General features: G+C 44.3%; 1 protein-coding gene across 8 annotated transcripts in view; it reads right to left on the reverse strand.

The window, feature by feature from the left end:
- Positions 1–1,155: 1,155 nt before the first annotated feature.
- The window catches only part of kidins220a (kinase D-interacting substrate 220a), a 41,970-nt gene continuing 22,644 nt past the window's right edge, over positions 1,156–20,481 (reverse strand). For 4 of the 8 annotated variants that reach the window (XM_065947698.1, XM_065947699.1, XM_065947697.1 and 1 more), the window contains exons 24-32: positions 12,673–12,851; positions 9,958–10,169; positions 9,465–9,581; positions 8,924–8,983; positions 5,863–5,979; positions 5,133–5,231; positions 4,090–4,308; positions 3,121–3,342; positions 1,156–2,759 (exon numbers count right to left, since the gene is read on the reverse strand). In XM_065947698.1, the coding sequence (XP_065803770.1) occupies positions 1,878–2,759; positions 3,121–3,342; positions 4,090–4,308; positions 5,133–5,231; positions 5,863–5,979; positions 8,924–8,983; positions 9,465–9,581; positions 9,958–10,169; positions 12,673–12,851 (2,107 nt within the window). In that variant the 3' untranslated portion in view covers positions 1,156–1,877. Of the gene's footprint in view, positions 2,760–3,120; positions 3,343–4,089; positions 4,309–5,132; positions 5,232–5,862; positions 5,980–7,179; positions 7,213–8,923; positions 8,984–9,464; positions 9,582–9,957; positions 10,170–12,672; positions 12,852–20,481 lie in introns of all 8 variants that reach the window. The other 4 variants (XM_065947701.1, XM_065947702.1, XM_029278636.2 and 1 more) reach the window with 4 other exon arrangements.

A 20,481-nucleotide genomic window follows, 5' to 3' on the forward strand; every position in this document is an offset into this window, starting at 1 on the left:
AATGTTGGTGTCAGAAAACATCAAACCGCAAAATCAGTGTTTCCAGCCGACTTTCCACAGAAGTGCACTGATATGACTGTGCTTTTTACGCAGGCTACAGTGAACATCTGATGCACTTCAAAACAGATCTCACAACAAAGTGTCCTTATCAGACGTGCACTCTGACCCACAACAATCTGTGAAACACAGCGTCAACACTTGCCCGGGGGCGAGCGCGCCCTGCAGATGCATAGTTGCGTAAAAAGGTTATTTAGGACACACTGACTGCACTTTTACTTTCTCACATGCTATGTAAAGTAAATAGGATTAAATGGTTTTAGCGTGACGGCCTGAGCCATCAAAGCATTGGGGCTGAAGGCTGTTGTTTTAGCACACTGATGTCGAAATTAATCAACTTTTTTTTTTTTTTAATTGTAATTGGAGCAATACTTGCTTTGTACTGTGTAAGTTAATTCTTCAAAGTTGGTGACTTCTCAGGTCACATAAAACGACTTAATCGATCAGAAGAAATGTAGAGAGCATTTCCTTCTGACAGGAAACTGTTCCTGCTTGACACCAATAAAAAGTGTAATCATTAAACCAAGAGACAGTGGGATGTCCTACTTGGATAGTCAACTTTCAACATTCCTGTTTTACATGGCTTATTTATCAGAAAGCGTATGATACTGTAAAGCTGGTACTAAAAGAATGGATAACTGAGATAAGAAAAGGTTCAAATATTTTCATACCACATACCTGCAAACTAAACTCCTCTTGGATTTGACATGTGTGTAAGCTGCAGGATAAGAACACTCTTTAACTGAGCAGTTGCAAACTATAAAGTCATTTCTAGATGAAAAGAACCCTTACAGACCCTGACATTGAGAGTTGTAGTTGTCATCCTCGACAGTTTCTGATACTGACAGGCAGCGTCTGTGGCAGCAGCCTGGATCACGTTTGTATGAAGAGTGCGCCATCTATCGGTCAAAAATATATCCTGCCTTTAGCGCCCTCTCTTCTTTCACTCCTGCATTCGATAACATTTTTGACCAGTGAAAGAAAATACTTAAGTTAGAATTTTCTGATCCTATCAAAAATGGAAATCCATGTTTGGTGAGACCTCACTCTACCAACAGCTGATTTTCCTGCAAGAAAGAAACAGAAACAGGAGACTCATTTCAAGGGTCAACATAGTGAAAATGTTTATTGGTTCACAAACACCACCTCAAAAGGATTTTTCGATAAGACAAACACCACTTTGGAGACGAGTTCATGCATTTCTTCTATCACCGAATCTGCCAGCAACACACCCTAGCACACCACTGTCTACACTGCCATCTATTTAATGATGTTCTAACTACCCAACACAGCTACACACAAACACTTCAGGGACTCAAGTTCTCAGCAACTTAAGAGTCTTTCAGCCATGGCTACATTTCCTGAATTTATTTTTCTGTAACACACGATGTCCACAACATTTAACAACATTTCGTACCTAAACACTTTCTGTAACAGCACCACAATCGCATGAGGAACAAACCACACAGAAATGAGGCGAAATTGTGGGGCGGCAAAATGTCATGCAACATAAAAACACTCAAAAGGATCAAAACTTGACCTTAATAATGCATTTTTGGTTTTCTTAAAGCCAAAATCATTATCAACATGTCAGACAGTTTAAATTAAAGTTGATTGTTTTGTTGCTAATGAAGTCTTTAAAGCTTTCGTATGCACTACTTTTGTTTCACAGCAACACTCGGAACCTTTCCTTCCTAACACTTGAACACATATCTACTGCGACTCTTTCTAGCACACCACAACAGCAAAAGTATTACGCTACCAACAACAACATCGAAAAACTATTCTATGTGACCCATCTCATAGTAACACAGGCTTCCTCAGAGGACGCTCTCTCTCTCATCTCCCAGACTGATGGTGCGCAGGTTTTGGTTGTGGACGGTGGCCATGGTGGTGTTGGCAGTGCTGCTGCTGCCGGGGGTGATGGTGATGACAGCTGGAGACACGTCGGTATTGGAGGAAGAGCAGGTGGACTGCTGCTGATGGCTGTTGTTGGTGTTACTGTTGGTTGTGTTGGCGTCACTGGGGCTGTTTGTGTTGTTGTTGAGAGTGGTGTTGCTGTCAGTGCGGTTCAGGTTGCTGACCTCGCTGGACGGCCACCCCTCGTCCGGGCTGCTGGCCATCAGGCTGGCCTCTGACGGGGCCTCAGAGCAGATGGACATACGGGCCACCGCGGTGTCCTGCAGGCCGCTCAGGCTGCTCGGGAGGAGGCCTCTCTTCTTCACCAGACCCTCCAGCTCCAGCTCGATCAGACTGGCCTTCTGTGCTCCACCATCTCTGTCAGCGTCTCCTTCAGGGTCCTCCAGGGAGCTGTCGCTGGATCGCATCCCTGAGTCCGACGAGTCCTTCTTGTCCAGCAGGATTTCAGAGAGGAAGCCAGGCTTGGTGAGCAGCCCGGTGGGCTGGGAGCCCCTGAGGGTGTTGGGAGCACCGGGCTCTCTGTGGAGGAGAGGTGTGGTGTTGTCAGCTTCTTCTGGACTGGAGTCTTCATCACTGGGCAGCTTGTGGTACAAGGCCCCCGCTCCCTTCTTCCTGGAGGCTGGAGTCCTGGAGGAAGCGCTGTGGTCCAACTTCTCATCCTCCTCACTGATGGGGTCGAGGGCCTGGGCGTCGGTCCCTGAGGGGAAATCTGTGGCATCGCCCGCCTTGGAGCCTCTCTTGGTGAAGGGCTTACGGCTGTCTTGATCAGCTCCTTCCTTGGCCTGAGGAAAGGAAAGAGGATCCAATGAGGAGAACATGAAAATATACAGACTCTCCTGGAGAGGGGATTCTTGTCTCTCTGTTGTGTGCCAAGAGAAACAAAGAGTTTAAGCCAATAATTAAGAAATACAAGAAGATGTGATCTCCCAGAATGAGAATTTAGCCATAGTACAGGCCAGAGGAATATAACATTTAAAACCACATGCTTCAGAAAGACAAATCATAGCGCGCTTAGAGACAAGTCAGTGACAGCAGTTACCACATTTTTCTACAATCCGTCCTACGGTGACTTGACTGAACTACTCATGCTGTAAGTGATGCAATGACACAAAACAAACAGGGTACTTGTGACGGTCCACCCACCCCTTTGTCATCTGAGCTGGCAGCCTGCAGGAACTGTCCCGGGTGGGGCTGCACGGGCCTCTCCCCCGCACCGCCGGACATCTCCAGTGTGGCCATCTGAGCGATGTACTCCCTGTAGGCATCACGATACTCGGCCTGCTGCTTGTCTGTCAGCTTACAGATGTCATTGGAGGATTCCTGAGAGTTGAGACTGGACATGCTGGAGGTGCGGTGATTCACCACCTGACGGGAGGGACAAAGGTGGAATAAATGTGTCCATATGTCTTCGCTGACCAAAAATATTACACTCAAGTTTTTGAGTTTAACAGACAGCCTGAAGTGACACCTTTATATATGTAGTATATTTATATACTTTATATACACCTTTATAGTGTTGCGGTAATAACAACCTTTATAGTGTTGCGGTAATAACAACACTAAAAATGTTATAACCAGATTAGTAAAAAAAAAATTAAATGTTTTGAGCACGAGGTTGGATGCACTAAAAAGGTAACTGGCAAATATCTGTGTTTGATAATTGAATTGAATCAGATCAGTAAGTGAGATTATAAAACAGCAGTCGAGCCAGCTGTCTGCGGGTGAGTGTCTGCATGTGTCGAAGAAATTTTGCAAACTAGAAAAAGGAAAGGCGAAAATAAAAAACAAGGGGCCTCTTGACACCTTTTTGTGCTCTGCAGTGTGTGTGTGTGTGTGTGTGTGTATTTTTAATTCTGCAGTGTTAAAGAACACCATAAGTTTCCTCTGCTGTGCATTTTTCTCTGTAGACCACACTCACGGGAAACCACTGAGGTCACCAACACATTAGCTTGGTGGCTGTGCGACAGTTTAGGGTGTGTGACCTTGCAATCCCATTTGCGATTGTTACACGCTCACACTTCTGCTTACACCAGCAACTTTGAACGCATACACGCTGCTTCTGTACCTGCTGTTTTGGTAAATTTAGGTAAAGCTCCCCAGAGTGACACTGACCGGCCAATGAGAGTTGTTGCTGTGTCTCTGTGGTTCCTCCAGCCCGGCTCCGCTGAGCTCCTCGAAGCTGAGGTTGAGGCTGAAGGCCGTCGCTTCATGCTGGGCTCCCCCTGAGCGTCTGTTGGGCTCGGCGTGGTGCACGCTGCTGCCCTGCTCGCTCACAGCTCGGGACTCATCCTGAAGGAGAGCCTGGCTTTCAGCGTGACGCTGTTCCATCAGCTGGCACAAAAAAACATCATCATTTGACTTATGTTTGAGAAGACACAATAATGGGTAAACAAATTCTTTAGAGCACGTGACAGACGAAACAAGAAACAGCTAAACATGTGCATGTGAGAATGAGCTGTTCATTAAGGAGAGCCATTCAGCTGTCCACTTCTCCCCGACAATAACCTCCCTTCATCCAGATATCAGTCGGCCATCTTGAACCAGATGTTTGTGCTGGCTGCATCCTGGCAACACAACACTGGTAAGTACACGGAGCTGTAAGGCCAGCTGCTGCTAAGCGAGCGCTACATTGGATCTCCTGTAAAACACGACCAATCCAGCGCTCTTTGGTTTGGAATTAGGAGCACAGGCTGACGTCTGACGAAGTGGAGCCGGCTACATGTGTTAGTGATTTCAGCCGAGTGGACTCCTTGCTGTCTGACTGGCGGCTTTCTCATAATACGGATTATAAAATATCTCAGCAGAGCACAAGATGTTGTATTAGAAGACACTGTCAGGCTTCGTTTTGGACGAAACAAGTGATGACAGAGATCAAGAGGAGAGCTGTGAGAGGGCAGAGTATCACACATGGAGGAGAACATATTCTATACATCTTTGTGTAAATCTTTCATGCTTTTACATTGGACTAATGGAGGAGCGGTTGGACATTTCTGGTTGGTAGACTGATGCTTTTCTAAACTGATGGCCCAGTTTCTTTGCTTTTACAGCTCATTTATTCTCATTTACATATAGAAATGTATATACATGCAAGACGCCCACAACAACAAAAATGAAAGCATGCTGTGAGACGCTTCAAAAGAAAGAGTTTGTCTCACCGTTCCCCTGAAGAGCTGCCAGTCCCCAAAGTTCATTTCCATCTCTTTCTTCAGCTCGTCCACGTTGCACTGAGATAACACTCGGCCATTAATATTAGCCTGCAACAGACAAACAGGAAAGGTTTTAAAGGGTTTGTTCATGTGCAAAGTTATATCAGGTAAACAGTTTATGAAATGAGTCAATCAAAGATGGAGGAACAACATGAGCAGCTATACTTTAATATGGTAGCAGATTGGCTACAGTTTTTGTTTGACAAGATATGTCTGAATATATAAAGGTGTATGTTTCACTGTTAGCAGGGCCATATAATGCAGTTTTTTTTCAAACTATTTTGAAGAAAACGCTGCCATATCGAGAAAATCAGTTTAGAAAAGTAAACTTCTTTAATTCAATCACAACAGCGGGATTTGTGTTTGTATTCATCAAAGTTCCTTCGACATCCAACATCACAGCACTACTTTTAGTGCACTCTGAAAAAAAGGATTTAAACTTCACCTAAAGCACGGTTAAAAAAAAAATCTTGCATATGCACTATAACACAAAAATAAAAGAAACATGTTTGAGAATTGATGAAGTATCACCAAACATCGAATTGTGACAACTGAAGTGTATTGCTACTCTCAGAATCACTTCACAGAAAGTATCAGACCAAATGACTGAAACGATTGTCATGTACAGGAAACTGAAAGGATACTTTTTTTTTTTTTTTGAAGGGTGAGACCGACGCACCTTCTTGACGGTGGAGATGTACTGAGGCAGCATGCTGGTGTCGATGCCGTCAATCTGTTTGAGATGCTCGCACACTGCATCTGTGTTCATAGAGCTGAGCAGGGCAGCAGGAGAAACCTACACAAACGCACACACACACACACACATGGATAATGATAATATAAACAACTGAGCAAGATTGTGTTGTTTTCTTTTTCATGAGTTAAGGTTACCAGGGCAAACACCTGCATTGTTAGCACATTCTGTTAGCCTAACTCATCACTGCTAAAACACCGATTCGGGCAAAACGAGCAACAATTCCTGGCAAGGAGACGTGCAGGCCTGCTACGGTGAGACAAACAGAGGGTGCAAAAAGAAAAGGCAACAGTAATTCTTTCTATCAGTCACACAGTGCAAGTGTCAAAGTAAACAAAGCTGCCAACATCTAAATACACTGTTACCTGCTCTTATTCTCTCTCTCTCTGTATACATAAGCCCGTTAAGTGTGTGCACAACACTTAAAAGATGGAGACTGTAAGTCTGTGAGTCTTGAAGCAGCCTGATGTGACTCAAACCAGCGGCCTGTTGATGCTGCGTGAGGCCTCACACACTGCCAACATGCCACCCGCTGGCACAAAAACAAAACAAACCTCATCCAACCACTTCGACCCCGCTCCGCCTCCCTCCTACCTCCCCTCTCTCACTCAGTCTCTGCTTCCTTCCCTTCCTCTCTTCCTTCCTCCCAACATTCCTTCCCTCAAAGCCTCCTCTGCTGGCCTCCTCGTCTCTTTTCCATCACTATGTTTCTCTCTCGCCCCATCCCTCCCTCCCTCCCTCCCTAGTCATCTCTGCTCTCTCTCTGCTATTAGCACTATCAAGACGTGGCTTATGACTAAGCCCCCCCCCCCCCACATCATTGTTTCTGGTTTCAAGGGAGAGAAGAGCAGAGCTTATTCCGACTGTGAGTGGTTGAGAAGAAAATAAGCAGCGCACACATTTCAGTACACAACAGTGGGTGCCACCTTTCTGTAGTAGCGGGCAATAGGATGAAGACTGGCACTCAGGGAGTTAAACTACTCTTCCTTATGGATCTCCTCAGGAATCAATCTAAGTTAGTGAAACTACTGGAAAACTACTATACAAGAAGTTGTGTTGTGCATCTATTTGATGATCTACTTCAAGTCATTCTACGATATCTCCTTCTATGGCATGCTTTGTAGTACTGACCAGTGTGTTAGAAATGAGGTAGAGATACATGGAGGATGGAGTTAAGGGTCGGATATGGAGGATGGAGTTAAGGGTCGGATGACAAAAGTAGCCGTGAAACCAAAGGGGTACCTGCTTTAATTTGTAAGGCAGCGACTTTAAATGCTTGAAAAGGAGACAAATAAAAGCAAATAGATAAATACTCAGACAAAAATACACAGAGGCACATATAGTACTGTGAAGCCCAGCATGTACATGTGACAAAAGAACAGAAAAGACAGACAGGCGGGCCGAAAGGCATGTAGAAGTCATGATCAGGGGACATCTGTCTTGCAGCAGGTGAGCAGACAACTGTAATGGAAGAGGCTGTAGGAAGTAGAATTATTACACGAGGATATGTTTCGTTTTCACTGAAGTCAGTAGAATATTACAGTCGTTATGGTTGCAGCTAGAAATGACTGCAGACGAGACGGAGACAGAGAAAAAGACTCAGAAAGAGAACGAGGCATCACCCACTCTGCACGGAAAAAAAAAGCAGAATTTTCAATTCAGGAAAGGTCTTGAATACGACTCGTCGATTCAGACTGCGAACGTGTATTCTAAGAATGTGAGCGAGAGCATGAATGTGAGTGAGCATGTGTGTGTGTGTGTTTGTGTGAACCCTCCCAGTGTGTGTGTTTGATAAGAGTGTAATTACAGCTGGGCTGAGCTCAGGGCTGGGCAGGAGGATGGGGAAGGGGAAACAGAGCTCTGTGAGGGAGGAAGCGTCTTGGTAAGGAGATAAGCTCTACCAGCGCTGGGCTCTTTGTCACTGTGTGTGTGTGTGTGTGTGTGTGTGTGTGTGTGTGTATGTGTGTGTGTGCGTGTGTGTGTCGCCAGCCCCAACAGTTGCTCTGATGATAATCCTGGCAGCCAGAGGATTCCATACTTGCACTTATATCAGCTAAGCAATTACACTGGGCTATGCCTGCTTACATATTCAAAGACTTACACAAATGAGCCGGTGTGCTGCACACACATCCACATTCATGAGATTTGAAGAAATACAGGCACACATTAACACAACACAAAGAGATCAAGTGTGAACCAGAAAAGGGATAAGATGGGCTAATGTAGCTGGGAAGCCGGAATGGGATGAAACTGAGAAGATGTATACGCAGGGCGAAGGGAAAAATAACATAAAGGACCGATATGAGGAAAGAATCTGAGAAGCAGAAGGTTTAAAGAAGAGGAGGAAGACTGAAGCAAAAAAATAAAAAATTAAAGACATAAAAATACAGAGTGAGAAGCGAAGGAACATTACTTAGTAATCTATATTTAAATCTTTCATCCGGCTCCTTCAAATGCGTGCTGGCAGTGTCTGATAAGTGGCTTTGTGGAGCAGAAATCTCCTGAGGAGCGTTATCTTCAAATTGTTCTAATAGTGGCAGCTTTCTCTCAGAATGTGTGAATATCTGGGTTGGAGAGTTTCAGCTCTTGTCAGAGAAACTCGGAGCACAGTGTAAGTGGGTTAAAAGCACTTTTTTTGTCCATTTGAAACAAAATGGGAACTGCTACCATGGCAGTGAACTTCATCAGCATGATATATATACATACGCGGAAGTTAGTGACAAAAAAAACCACGGCTCTCATTTGTTAAAGGGAAGTCATTTTCACACCAGATGCAGCTTTATGTGTTTGAGTGACTGTGTGTCTGCTTTTTGTAAACCACAGGAGCTTTAGAAGAATTCTGGGAAACATACAGGCGTGCATTTTTTTTTTGCAGGCAACACAAGAAATTAAAAAAAAAAAAACGAGGCTTAAGCATCATGTTAACAGGCATATAATAACGGACGAGCTGCATATGTGCAAATATGCAGCTTTAACTACATGTTACCATGTTAGGTTCAGAGGGACAGGAGGGGAGGCCTTCTCTGGTGTCCTCTGCAATAACATCCTGACACAAGCATAGAGTATAGACAAGGGTTGTGGAGAGAAGAAAGGCTGATAAAGGACGAGGTCATTTCAAGGTAAAGATAACCCAAACACCATCAGGATTGGACAGTGGTTCGGCACAGGGCAGTGAAAAGTGCGGGGTGTTAAAATGTAAAGGTAAAACGTGTGATATTAAACTGAGGAAAAGGGGAAAAAAGGGTAATGGAGAGGGGAGGAAGTGTTTGTAAAAGGAAAAGATGTCTGACTTTGTGGTGCAGTTGGTTGATTCAGCAGAGTTCTTGCAATTGTAATCCTTCTTAGAATATTTCATACAAATAAGGAACACAATTTCTCATAACTGGTAGTGCTGTAAAACAGTATGATTTCTTTTTAAACAGAATTACGAAACAGACTTCAATTTTCTATAATTGTTGCATAATATCATTTTTCAACAATGAGTTCATCTGCAGCTGTTTTTTTTTGTCTACTTCCTCTTTACTTACAAGTCCAGTGGTGTTGTCCATAGTCTGACCGGGTGGTTTAATGGAGGGGCGCAGGGATGAGGGGGCATGGTTGGAGTAATGCCGAGGCAGGTGATACACATGGTGGGGGAAATAAGGCTATGAGGGGAGAGGAGAGGATGTGGGCAGGGAAGAGGAGGGGAGAGCAGGTACAAATAAAATGAAAATCATATGAGGGAGGTTAGGCACTCAAAATCATAAAATACTGCAGGGATGAATACAAATATGGGAACTTCTTCATTCCTTTTCAATAAAATGGGGTACAGTAGGTCAGTGTAATACTGGACTGAGCAGCTAAATTCAGAAAGGGTCTTTTTTTTTTAAAAACAATGGTTGTAGTTGTTGTTGGTGGTTGTCGGGATCAATGAGTTTATCTTTAAAAATAGAAAATATACTGACTAACTTGGGACACCTGATGGACTCCAGTATACAACAGGAGTACTGTTTATATAAACACAAGTCCTCTTCGGCTCACCCGGTTGTAGAATGGGTGCTGAGGGCCCGTCATCCCGCTGAAGTAAGCGCTGTGGGGCTGAGGAGGCAGGGTCCCTGGAAAGGAGCCTGTAGGGGAGCAGTGGGCAGAGAGCTGGCTGTAACCTGACTGTGGACGGGGCCCTGGGTCCTGCAGGGACAGCGTGGGATAGGTCACTCCTCCCATGTGCATCTGCTCTCTGGCTGCACGCACATCTAAGAGAGGACAGAGCCAGGGAGTAGAAATAAGAAGAGAGGAAGAGAGAAGGAAGGGTTTTTTTTTTTTTATCTGAGATGCTGATGATCATCTTGGCTATGACTATAAAGACCCTTCAGATCCACCCACGCATCAATAATTTCAACGTCTCCTGAGAGTGAAGACAGTGGTGATTCCAAAGAGAAAAATAGATATCAAACAATCGACGTACACAAGAGCACAGCATGGAATAAAACAAGAACGTTGTGTCTGAGCATGTTCTCCTTCTCTGAAATAGAAAACAATCAAAAGAACTAAATGCTGGAAAGAAAAAGGGCGCAGATGTTACAATTACATCGATCTTCAACTGTGAATTCCATTCTCACTTTGATTTCTATTACTCAGTTTACTCACAAACCAGCAGGCGTGCCCATATTCTGTCTTTACCAAATGTTAAACCGACCATGTGATGCCTCTGGCACATGAAGCCCCTTGTTTGTCACTCAAATAAATTCACCCACGTAAACAAACAAAAGTAGATCATGGGAACTGATGGACGCTGCACATAAACTGCATAAATCAGTTTGACTTCTATTGGAGAAGGAGTGGAGGAGAGAAACTTTGGGAAAAACCTCCCAAATTAAAGTGAAACAGGCCGGGAGAAAGAACACAGTGGCTCTGTGTGGCTGGCAAGAAAGTAAGAACCAGAAACAGAAGCAGGCACCAGAATGTCTCCTGGTTATACAAGTGGTTGCTGAATGACACGCTGAGTGAGACCCAATCCAGCCTGCAAACACAATGGGGGCCTTATGATGTGAGTCAGGCTCATGGGCGGGTATCACTGACAGCACTACCCACTGGCTGGCCACAGGACGCCGGGCAACGAGTGAGGACTGGCCACAGTGGGAGTGGAGGGAGCAGGGCGGCTAGGTAGGAGCGTTGGTCATCGTCCGCTCCCTGGGGGACACGTGTGAAGGTGAAAGCACCCAACTACTTTAGAGCATACAAATAAACACATGTTGTGGTGGAAATTAGACACATCTACACACTTTTAGCTCACAGTCCTGTTCTTTTGCTTAACGACTGGACGCCTGGTCATAGAGCTTGGTCAGCTGCGCCCTCCGTGACTCAACCTTGGCTCAATGGAACAGACTTTGTGTGTGAGTTTGTGTGTTTTCTGTGGTCTCATAACACTATGAAGTAACAGCTTCACACCAGACGTCATTGACACTCCTGCATAGGCTGAATGGACACTGACGCACAGTAGCAGAAGTACAGCGCAGCTCTGGATGGCAGTTTAATACTGATGCTCTATGACGTCACTGTCACTACAAACTGTGAAAGTTGTTGTAGCACTGGAGGCAGATTGGTGACACAAGTGAATATATTGTCCCGATCCCTCAGCACTTCGGTGGAAACCTGCTCGACATTTGATTGTTTGGAAATGAGGAACGAGCTGAGGCTGAGCGAGAGCCCCTTCAGTGGGTGATTTTAGATCAGACCCGGCTGCAGTGTTGTGAGTAGTGTCACTGCCAAATGAGCTGGCAATGAACGCAAAACATCACAAAGAGAAAAGTTCTTTGTTTCACATTGTACATCTAACCCTTTAATATTCTTTACACAAACTGTACAATTAACCTCTATCTCTCACACACACACGCACGCACGCACGCACGCACACACGCACACGCACGCATGCAGTAACAAAACCCCTTTGAGCTTAGAAGAAACTGGACTAAACCAAAATTGGGCACGTGTCGGTTCTGTGATGTATCAGATACATTTGATTTGACTGGTTTAAAAAAACAAAAAAAAAAACTATATAAATGTAATTTATGTTTTTGCATATTTTGCCTACAAAGTTATTTTTTAATAGAACATTCGGTTGACGTCAACACAAAAGAAAATGCTTCAAATATGGATGTCTCCCCGAGAGCGTTGTCTTCAAATTCAAAAACACGCAAAGAAGATCAAAACATTCTGCAGAAATTCAAGGTGATCGTAGAAGATACGTGTGACCAAATCAGTTTTCAGAGTTGTGAAGTTTAAGATTGGGTATAGAGAAGGATCTTGACCCTACATCATTTTGTCCTATTTGACATTGGTGGTTATTGTTTTCATCATGACCACATATACAATTGCGATTTGGCCAAAAAATGTGTTTTTGGAGACAATAATGAAGTCTGACATTTGACCGCAGAATATCTAAGTAGATCATCCTCTAGTCTAGTGCATGTAAACACAAATACCAATCTGGAGAAACTCACCAAAATTCACAAGAATGTGACGGACAGTCTTTACTTACTTACTACTTACTTTGTCTGTGGGAGGCAACTTTGACTCGTTAAACAGCACAATCCAACACCATCATTAAAAACAAAATGATGGAATATCTGTGGGAAGAATATGAATACCGGCAACAGAGATTTGTAGAATCTATGCTAAGGTGCACTAAAGCTGTGGTGGCCAAACACCTATCTCAGACATATTTTCAACCAACCCAAACAAAAAGTGTGTATGAACCTGCAATGATCTCCCTGAGTTTGGGGTCCAGGTTGACTGTGCAGGGCAAGAACATCTCCACATCTCTGGCAGTTAAGACGGGCGTCCTGGATGAGAGGAAGACCTCGAAGCTGCGTATGTCTCCATCGATCTCCAGCAGCGGTTCAACGTCTTTGGTGGCGGGGATGCTCTTGGAGATTCTTCAGAGAAAAAAGACCAACAGGTTAATGTAGTTATAGCTTTGCTTGATCCATCCAGCCTAATAATTATTCACAAATATTGCTAATTTAAAACATGATTTGTTGTTGAATCTAAAGACATTCAAAATCTGCACCAACAGGATTTAATTAAAGCAAACAAGTTTCAGTAAGACTGAGATGTATTGTTCTCTACCTTGCAAAAACATAATGCTTATTAAAGACAATATTGCAGTCTTATAAGCATATGACACAAATATGTAAACATGTCAATTTTGCAGAACTGCTATTTCCGGGGTGAAAAAAAACTCAAAGCATCACACTGATAAAACAAGAAAAAGGGAAACAGCAAGCACGTTGTTTAGATTGAAGAGATATGTAACGGTCATCATCATCATGAGAGCGGAGAGATAACTGGATTTAGAGAAGGCGAGATAGTGAAAGAGGGGATGTTTGAGGACAGATAGAGAGAGGGATGTTATCTTTTCTCAGCAGAGGAGGAAACCTGAGAAGATGACAATCAGGGTAATTTAGCAAGCAACAAACGGAAGTGCTTCATGATGCGCTGCCACAGTTAACATGATGTTTGTTGTCGCAGAAGCTAAGTAAACACCGTGTTTGGAGATTGTTCCATTACTGTGAGATAGTTTTCCCGTCTTCGCTGCAGAGAAAATAACACTATATCATTTTAAGAATGTCATATCCATTTATAAACCCAGCCTTCAGTTTAAATTGATTAAAAAAATGTCTCAAACTCTGGCTCCATACAGAAAGACAAATGCTTAAAACCAGTAGTTTAGAGATGGCCAAGTAGTTTCTGAAATGATGAATTCTGAGAATCAATACGGAAGTGTGGCTGGAAATCCAGTTTCAGCGGCACACGGTTAAAAAAGATATCAGTTTAATCAAGGGCAGTCTAACATGTGGCAGAGGCTACAAGAAAAGCAAACAGAAACCACCCAGAGCAATCAGCACATCTCGTTAATCCCATCATTCAGACATGAAAATATGAAACTCAGAGTGACTTTTGACACCGGCCATTCATCACCAGAGTGTGCCGCTCTTATCAGATGAATGAGGAGACTTCAGCAGGGAGCAGACATTTTTTCGCATCTCTGCTTCCATTTTTCATCCGAACCCCTTCATCTTTTTCCTCATTGGATGATTTTCTCTCTTAACCTTTCCTCCTTCCACTTCAACGCCCTCTCCCCCTCCTCCCCGCGATCATCACCCAGTCTATGTGCTGGTATGCAGAGAACATGGGCTGATGAGTTGGGTTTTTCCCCCCTGAGCCTGAGCTGTGTTTGAGAGTGAACACAGGCTGGCCTTTCTGTGACTTGATTGAATGATTAGTACTATCACTGCAGCACGCTGGCTATGTCAGCGTGAGGTCAGCATCTGGCGATGGTTCAACACAGCTCACTGTTAGCTAATAATCCGAACTATCAACTAAGCCAATCGAGTTAGCAAACTGTCCAAAATGTTCCCAGTCAGCCTAGTTTAGCGAGGTAAATCGTGATGGGTGGATTAAAACACGGTCACAAGTTTAATTCTCGGTTTTATCTGATATTCCTCTTCCCTTCTGCTTACAGCAAGCGAACAGGTAGGGGTCCAGTCTTCTGTTCAAGGACATCCTGACAGGACAGATGGCTGGTGATGGACACATCTGCTGTTGTAGGGCTCAAACCTGTGACCTTGTGGTTACAATTTTGGCAAGAAATTTAGAGATGGGGATTTCCAAGAGGCAAAGTAAAAGTTAGTGAATCAAAAGTGTGGCTATTACAATTTTTGCCAGAGTTTTACAGAAAGATATGCCACATTTTCGACCACCTCCAAAGTTACCTGTAAATTTAAAGGTGGCAAAGAAGAAGTATTGCTGTCCAAGTTATTTTGACTCAATCTATATTTGTACAAGTGCTCCATCTGTACAGCACCTAACGAATCCTGTTTGTTCTCCAACAGAGATTTCTACTTCTCAGCAGACAAGTCCAGGTGGGTCACCCTACTGTCTTAACCCGACTGCCAGTACAGAGACACACAGACTGACAGAAGAGAGAATAGGCTGTGAGCAGGGCGGACACAGGCACAGCTGGGCTCCAGTGGACAAAGCCCTCTCAGTGTTTCCTCCAAGAGAACCTTTAACAAGACCCAAAAGGTCAAGGAAGCTCTCCGTGTTGGCACAGATGAACCCGGCTCATGTGACCCCTGCATGCGAGGATGAGTGGGAGTCTGAAGGCACAGATGTTTACCTGCATGCACACGCACATAATCTGGTGCCGGTTCAAACACTGCATAAAAAAAGACGGTGTCCATCCATCACATACACCTGGGCAGGGAGGATGGAGAAATTCAAAGGCATAGATGAAGAGTAGATGTGTTGTCATGTTCATGTGCTACTACATGTACAGTATGTGTGGGTGTTTGCTTCCTTTTCCCATGAACTGTATTAACCCGTATGCAGACTGAGAGAAGCCTGTGCTTTTCCCCATTTCCAGCTGGCTTAGTGCTGTTTATTTGTGGGTCTGCAGACACAGACCAACAGGAGCCAGTGACTCACACACACACACACACACACACACACACACACACACTCACACACACTCACACACATGCAGAAATACACAGGGAACTTCCTTGTGCTATGTAGAGACCCCCTCTGAGGTCTTTCTAAGAAATCTTGAGTCTTTTTAAAGCAACGTCTAACATAACTCAATAATTTACACACAAAAATGTGTGCCAAAACTGAGAATGGACACAAACAATGACACCAAGTCTCAGACTTTTCAAGCCAGAAACTTTTGTTTAACTTCACTGATTCGTCATTGCATAGATTCATTGTAGTTCAAACAGTAATACAATCGATCATCAAGCTGCAAGTAATTAAAACTGAAAAAAAAAAACAGTGCAAGAACTTGTCCATCTGGCTTTATTTTCTCAGTAAGTTGACTTGGGAAAACGGAGACAAATGCTACATACAAGTTAATCCTCTTCGACATTGCCCAACTGCAATGGCCCTAAGTAGCTAGCTACGTTGCACACATATTGCTGACCTGTGTGTTTGCTCTGGCCTGCAGTCGCACAATGCAAGCTATCAGTTGCAGGAGCACAAACAGCTGTATCTTCCAAAGACAACCAGGAGCTGGTGAGAAGAACAAATCAAGGACATTCATCACTGAGTTCCACCCAGACAGATGGAAAGAGAAAAGGGAGAGAGCACTAGAGTCAGAGGTCCAATCTTGACTTTCCCAGCTGACGGCAGGAACGGCTGGCCAGACACAAAGTAAATCACAGCATTGGCCTCAAGAGATGTTTGGAGAAGATCAGAGGGAGCAATCAGTTTTTGGTGTAGAAAGAGTATTGTAGAAAGAGGACAAATGAAACAGAACTGCTGGAAATGGATGAACTGACAGCGGATCATCCAGAAGAGTGATTCTGGCCAACATGCTGGACTGGATGGTGTTATGGAACAAACAGTACCCATTAAATGACAACAGCAGTTTGTCAATGACTTTTGACCACTTCAAATGACATGCTTTGCACTTCACTAATGATGAGTCGTTGGCCTTGGCATTAAGCAACTGACACAAATCACTTCAGAGTTAGTCATCCTCACAGTGAACAGACGAAACAGACAAAATGAACAAAGCCATTCTTATCAGCAATCAGTTGCCAAATGACAAGATGGATGCTCGGGTTGGAGTGCCAAGGAAGCCGGCATGCTACTTTCAAGCAGAGCGAGGACCAGGGAGATAAAGGCCGTCAGACATCCCGGCGGCCGGTCCTGCACAATGGGTCCATTGACAGGACTCGGCTTATAGCTGAAGCAGTACAGGCGCATAGACCCGACCACTCTCTGTGTGGCAAGGCCGCTGGGAGCTTTCTGAGCTTATCCAAATGCTAATAGGTCCCAAAGCTGACTGGAGCATAGCCTTTCTTCTCCTCTCAACCTCCCACTCGCTGCAGCTGACAGAAACAGCCAGAAATCATCCCTCTATCCCATCCATCCGCTGTTTGGGCACTGTGAGTATGAATGTGCCACTTGACTTTGCTTTACAGCTGCCCTCTGTGCTTACAAATGACATGCGCACACACACGCCACAAAGAGGTGGTCTTGCTGCCAAACATTTCCATAAAGGGGCCCAAAGACAGAGAGAGATGCCTGCAGAACAGACACATTGTGTTTGAGGAGCTCAAGAGTTCCAATGTCAGATACTGGGAGCAGTAGAAAACAGTGTGTGGGTGAAGAAGTTATCCAGGCCCGAGTCCGACACATTCCTCTCCTGGTCAAGAGCATTGTTGGAGTCGTTGGCACAGTGACTGCCAAGCGTGTGGATGAACCCAGCGAGGCCCTCTCTGGGAAAACAGTAGACAGAGGGATGGACCAGCAAGCTGGCGCGTGGACTCGCAGCATCAATGCTGGGAGGTTATTGTTACAGTGGGAGCTGCCAAAGCCTCCACAACCCCAAAGGCAGAGAGGGGGGGGGGGATAAAAAATATGTTTTCACTTTACATGACGCCATATTCTTTGTCTCCTTAGAACCCAGACGCATTTTCTTGATTTGAGTCAAATGCTTTGCGTATTGTGGACAACCCCTTTCTCCAACTTTCTCTCTTTTTTTTGCCTCCTTGTCTTGGCAGTGCCAAGTGAAGACTTGTGGCAGCGCCTGCTTTCTATATACATTTGTGGCAAAGTTTAGTCCATTAATTGAAACTCTCTTGTACTGAGCTGGACCTGTGCATCCCAAAGCAAACCACAGAGAGAAGCCGGGTAATGGGAAACACACCAGGCTGATAAAAAGTCGAGTTCCTTCGTAGCAAGCGGCCTCTTTTTGAGACAGGCTCAGGACTTTCAGTGGTTCCCCGAAATGTTGATTAAACTCATGTGTAGCGCCGAAATGGAGCCTCCTTGTTCCAGACCCCAAAAACCTTAACTGAACTCTCCACTCAGAAAAACCAGGGCTTCATTTTCAACAAACAGCAAAACACTTAACCTCAGCTTGGTGATTTATCTTCCAGAGCAGATTTTGGAGCATCCTTGGGCCATGGCAGGGTTCGTCCATTGTGACACTAATTGCACCACAGAGTTCATATCAGCGCATGTGGTCGTTAGATAGCTGTAATGGGCAGTTGATTGGCCGTATGATGCAGAGTTAAGTAGGGAGGATTGCTAAAGTGAACACAAATGTGCTTTTCTAAAAAAGATAATACATCTGGAATAACTCTGTTAAGAAGCTTCAATCCATAAAGTCAGTGATGGCTGTGACAAAAAACGCTTAAGCTGAACCAGTAATCCTCCGATTAACTTCTCAGAGTGGTGATGTGCGCATCCAAAATAAGATGAGAGAGGGACAGAAGAATATTAATGAGCATGTGGTTAAGGGATACAAAAAGCTAGAGCGTAAAAAAAAGCATGTCTATATGATAAAACTGTTACTCCGGTCAGAGGTAGTAGGGAAAGCCTTTCTTTAGAACCTGAAGCACAAGCAGACAAATCTGATAACCAAATCCTTGAGCTATAAAGTGGATGGAGGCACGTGCTAAATCAAAAGCTGCTAAAACAGCAAAGACGGTGAAAAAAGGGAGACACTTGATCCCTCCCAATATAGGCTGTATGGGCTTGATCTGTAAGCCCATACATGCCTTCTTTGGGCTTGCTCACTAGCTTAGTCATTGTTTGTAATTTCAGTGAGGTTTCTACACCCCCTAAAAAGGGCCTGACCTCCATTGACTTTTGACCATTTGTGTGCGTGTATCTACATAATGTATTTGTTCGGCAGCTATCAAGAGTGCCAGTGGTTCCCGTGGCATCTGAGAGGCAAATCTCGTCCACTTAAAGGTCAGTGCTGACCCTTTTGCAACCCTGTAATGCTATTTATAATCAGCCCCCCCCCCCCCCACCTTCCAGCAGTTTTCGAGCACAGAGAGACAGAAGAGCAGGAGAGAGATCAACACTGCAGAAATACAGAAGCATCAGGCAAATGTGTGCTCCTCAGCCCCTCTGTTCCTTTCCTTCCATCTTGGTGTCACATTTTTATGTTGATCAAGTCCTGTTGTCACTGCTGGACGACTCTATGACAAAGGGCAGCGGCCAGTCAGAGGTGTGGTGAAAGCTTTTATTGCATTTGAATTGTTTCTTTATGCTTTGTAGAGAAAGGGAACAGAGCAGTTCTCTTGTTTCAGACCAATTAGACTAATCCTCCAACCTCGGCTTACAGGCAGAAATGAAAAGGGCTTTAATAAGGATTTCCTAACAAAGAAATAGTCCTCGTGTTGTAGCCTCCAAATACATGAAAACATATTCTTTGTCCTGTGTCAAAGGCAAAGGCTGCGTTTGAGCAGCTCAGTGGGGGTTGAGCGATGGTAATGGCTGATTCATGTCTGAGTCACCATTGCCGAACACCTGAGGGATGTGGAGGCACGACTGTCATGGTCAAGGCCTTGGGTACAAGATTTTTTTGCCCTTTTTACATTGCCAGTTCAAGGCTGGACCTTCAAGCCCCCACCAATATGCCTCATCTGCAATGTAAAACACACAGAGGTAAATTGGGGGGGGGGGGGGGGGGGGGGGTCAAAGCTTTCCATCGCTAAGCAGGTATTGGAGGTAGTAACAGAGGTGAAACTGCGTCATTGTAAAACGGCTGAGCAGGCAGGGCGGAAATGCGCTGTGTGTGCAAGTCTAAGTGTGTGTGAATGTGGAGTTCCAGCGGTTTGTTCTCACTTAGTAACTCTTGTGCTTCTCAAAAGCTGTATCGCCAAGTAAATCACACACTGGTACACCAATATTACACCAATGCAGAGTCAATGTAGAAGTACAAAAGGTATACTGATGGTGGAGCTTCTTTACAGGGCCGTTACAAACTGGCATTTTAAAAAAAGTGCTTCTGACTAACACACATGTTGAAACGGCTGTTTAAACAATGCCATCCTTTGCTCCAGCCGTGCCTCTGTTACTGCCTGATGGCAAACTCTTGTCGCAGTGATCCTTACAGAAACTGGTCTGTTCATTTGCAGTATTCACACCTTTTCTTTAACCTCATTTTACCCCCTCAGACTAAACTCCTTTTTCTTTTTACTCTTTTAGAATGCCTTCTCTTATCTTATACGGACTGCCTCTTCCCTTTTCCATTTTTATCTTGCGCCTACAATACTTTCCTTTTTGTCCCCGTCTCTCTTTATCTAACGATCAGTCAGGTGGTTTGTCGGAACACTGGTGTGGGGAATCAATGCTGGTGTCCTATGGGTGATGGAGCTCGAACTCTATAGACATCTGTGGCTTTACACCAGCCTTTACACATTAACATACACGTCTTCGGGGGCCTCTTGACTCAGGGTTTCACTCTTTCTTTTAACAAAACACCTCCTGGAGTGATTTTACACGGGGACAAAAGGATTCTGTGGAAAGGAAAAAAAGGGGAAAACTATTTTTGAGCACTTGCCGTGCATTGAGATGATAAAAAAAAGTGTCATGAAACATGAGGGGAATTCACATGAACAATAGGCAATGAATAAAGAACTTCATTTGAGGGCAGGGAAAGTTCAAAAGTATTCATCATGAGAAAAGAATAGGATAGCGCCTTTTGCGGCCAGATATTTAAGAGCTTATTAAAGGATTCCACATAAAGGGAATCACCCG

This window comes from Labrus bergylta, chromosome 18 (genome assembly GCF_963930695.1).
Source record: "Labrus bergylta chromosome 18, fLabBer1.1, whole genome shotgun sequence".
NCBI classification, from domain to species: Eukaryota; Metazoa; Chordata; class Actinopteri; order Labriformes; family Labridae; genus Labrus; species Labrus bergylta.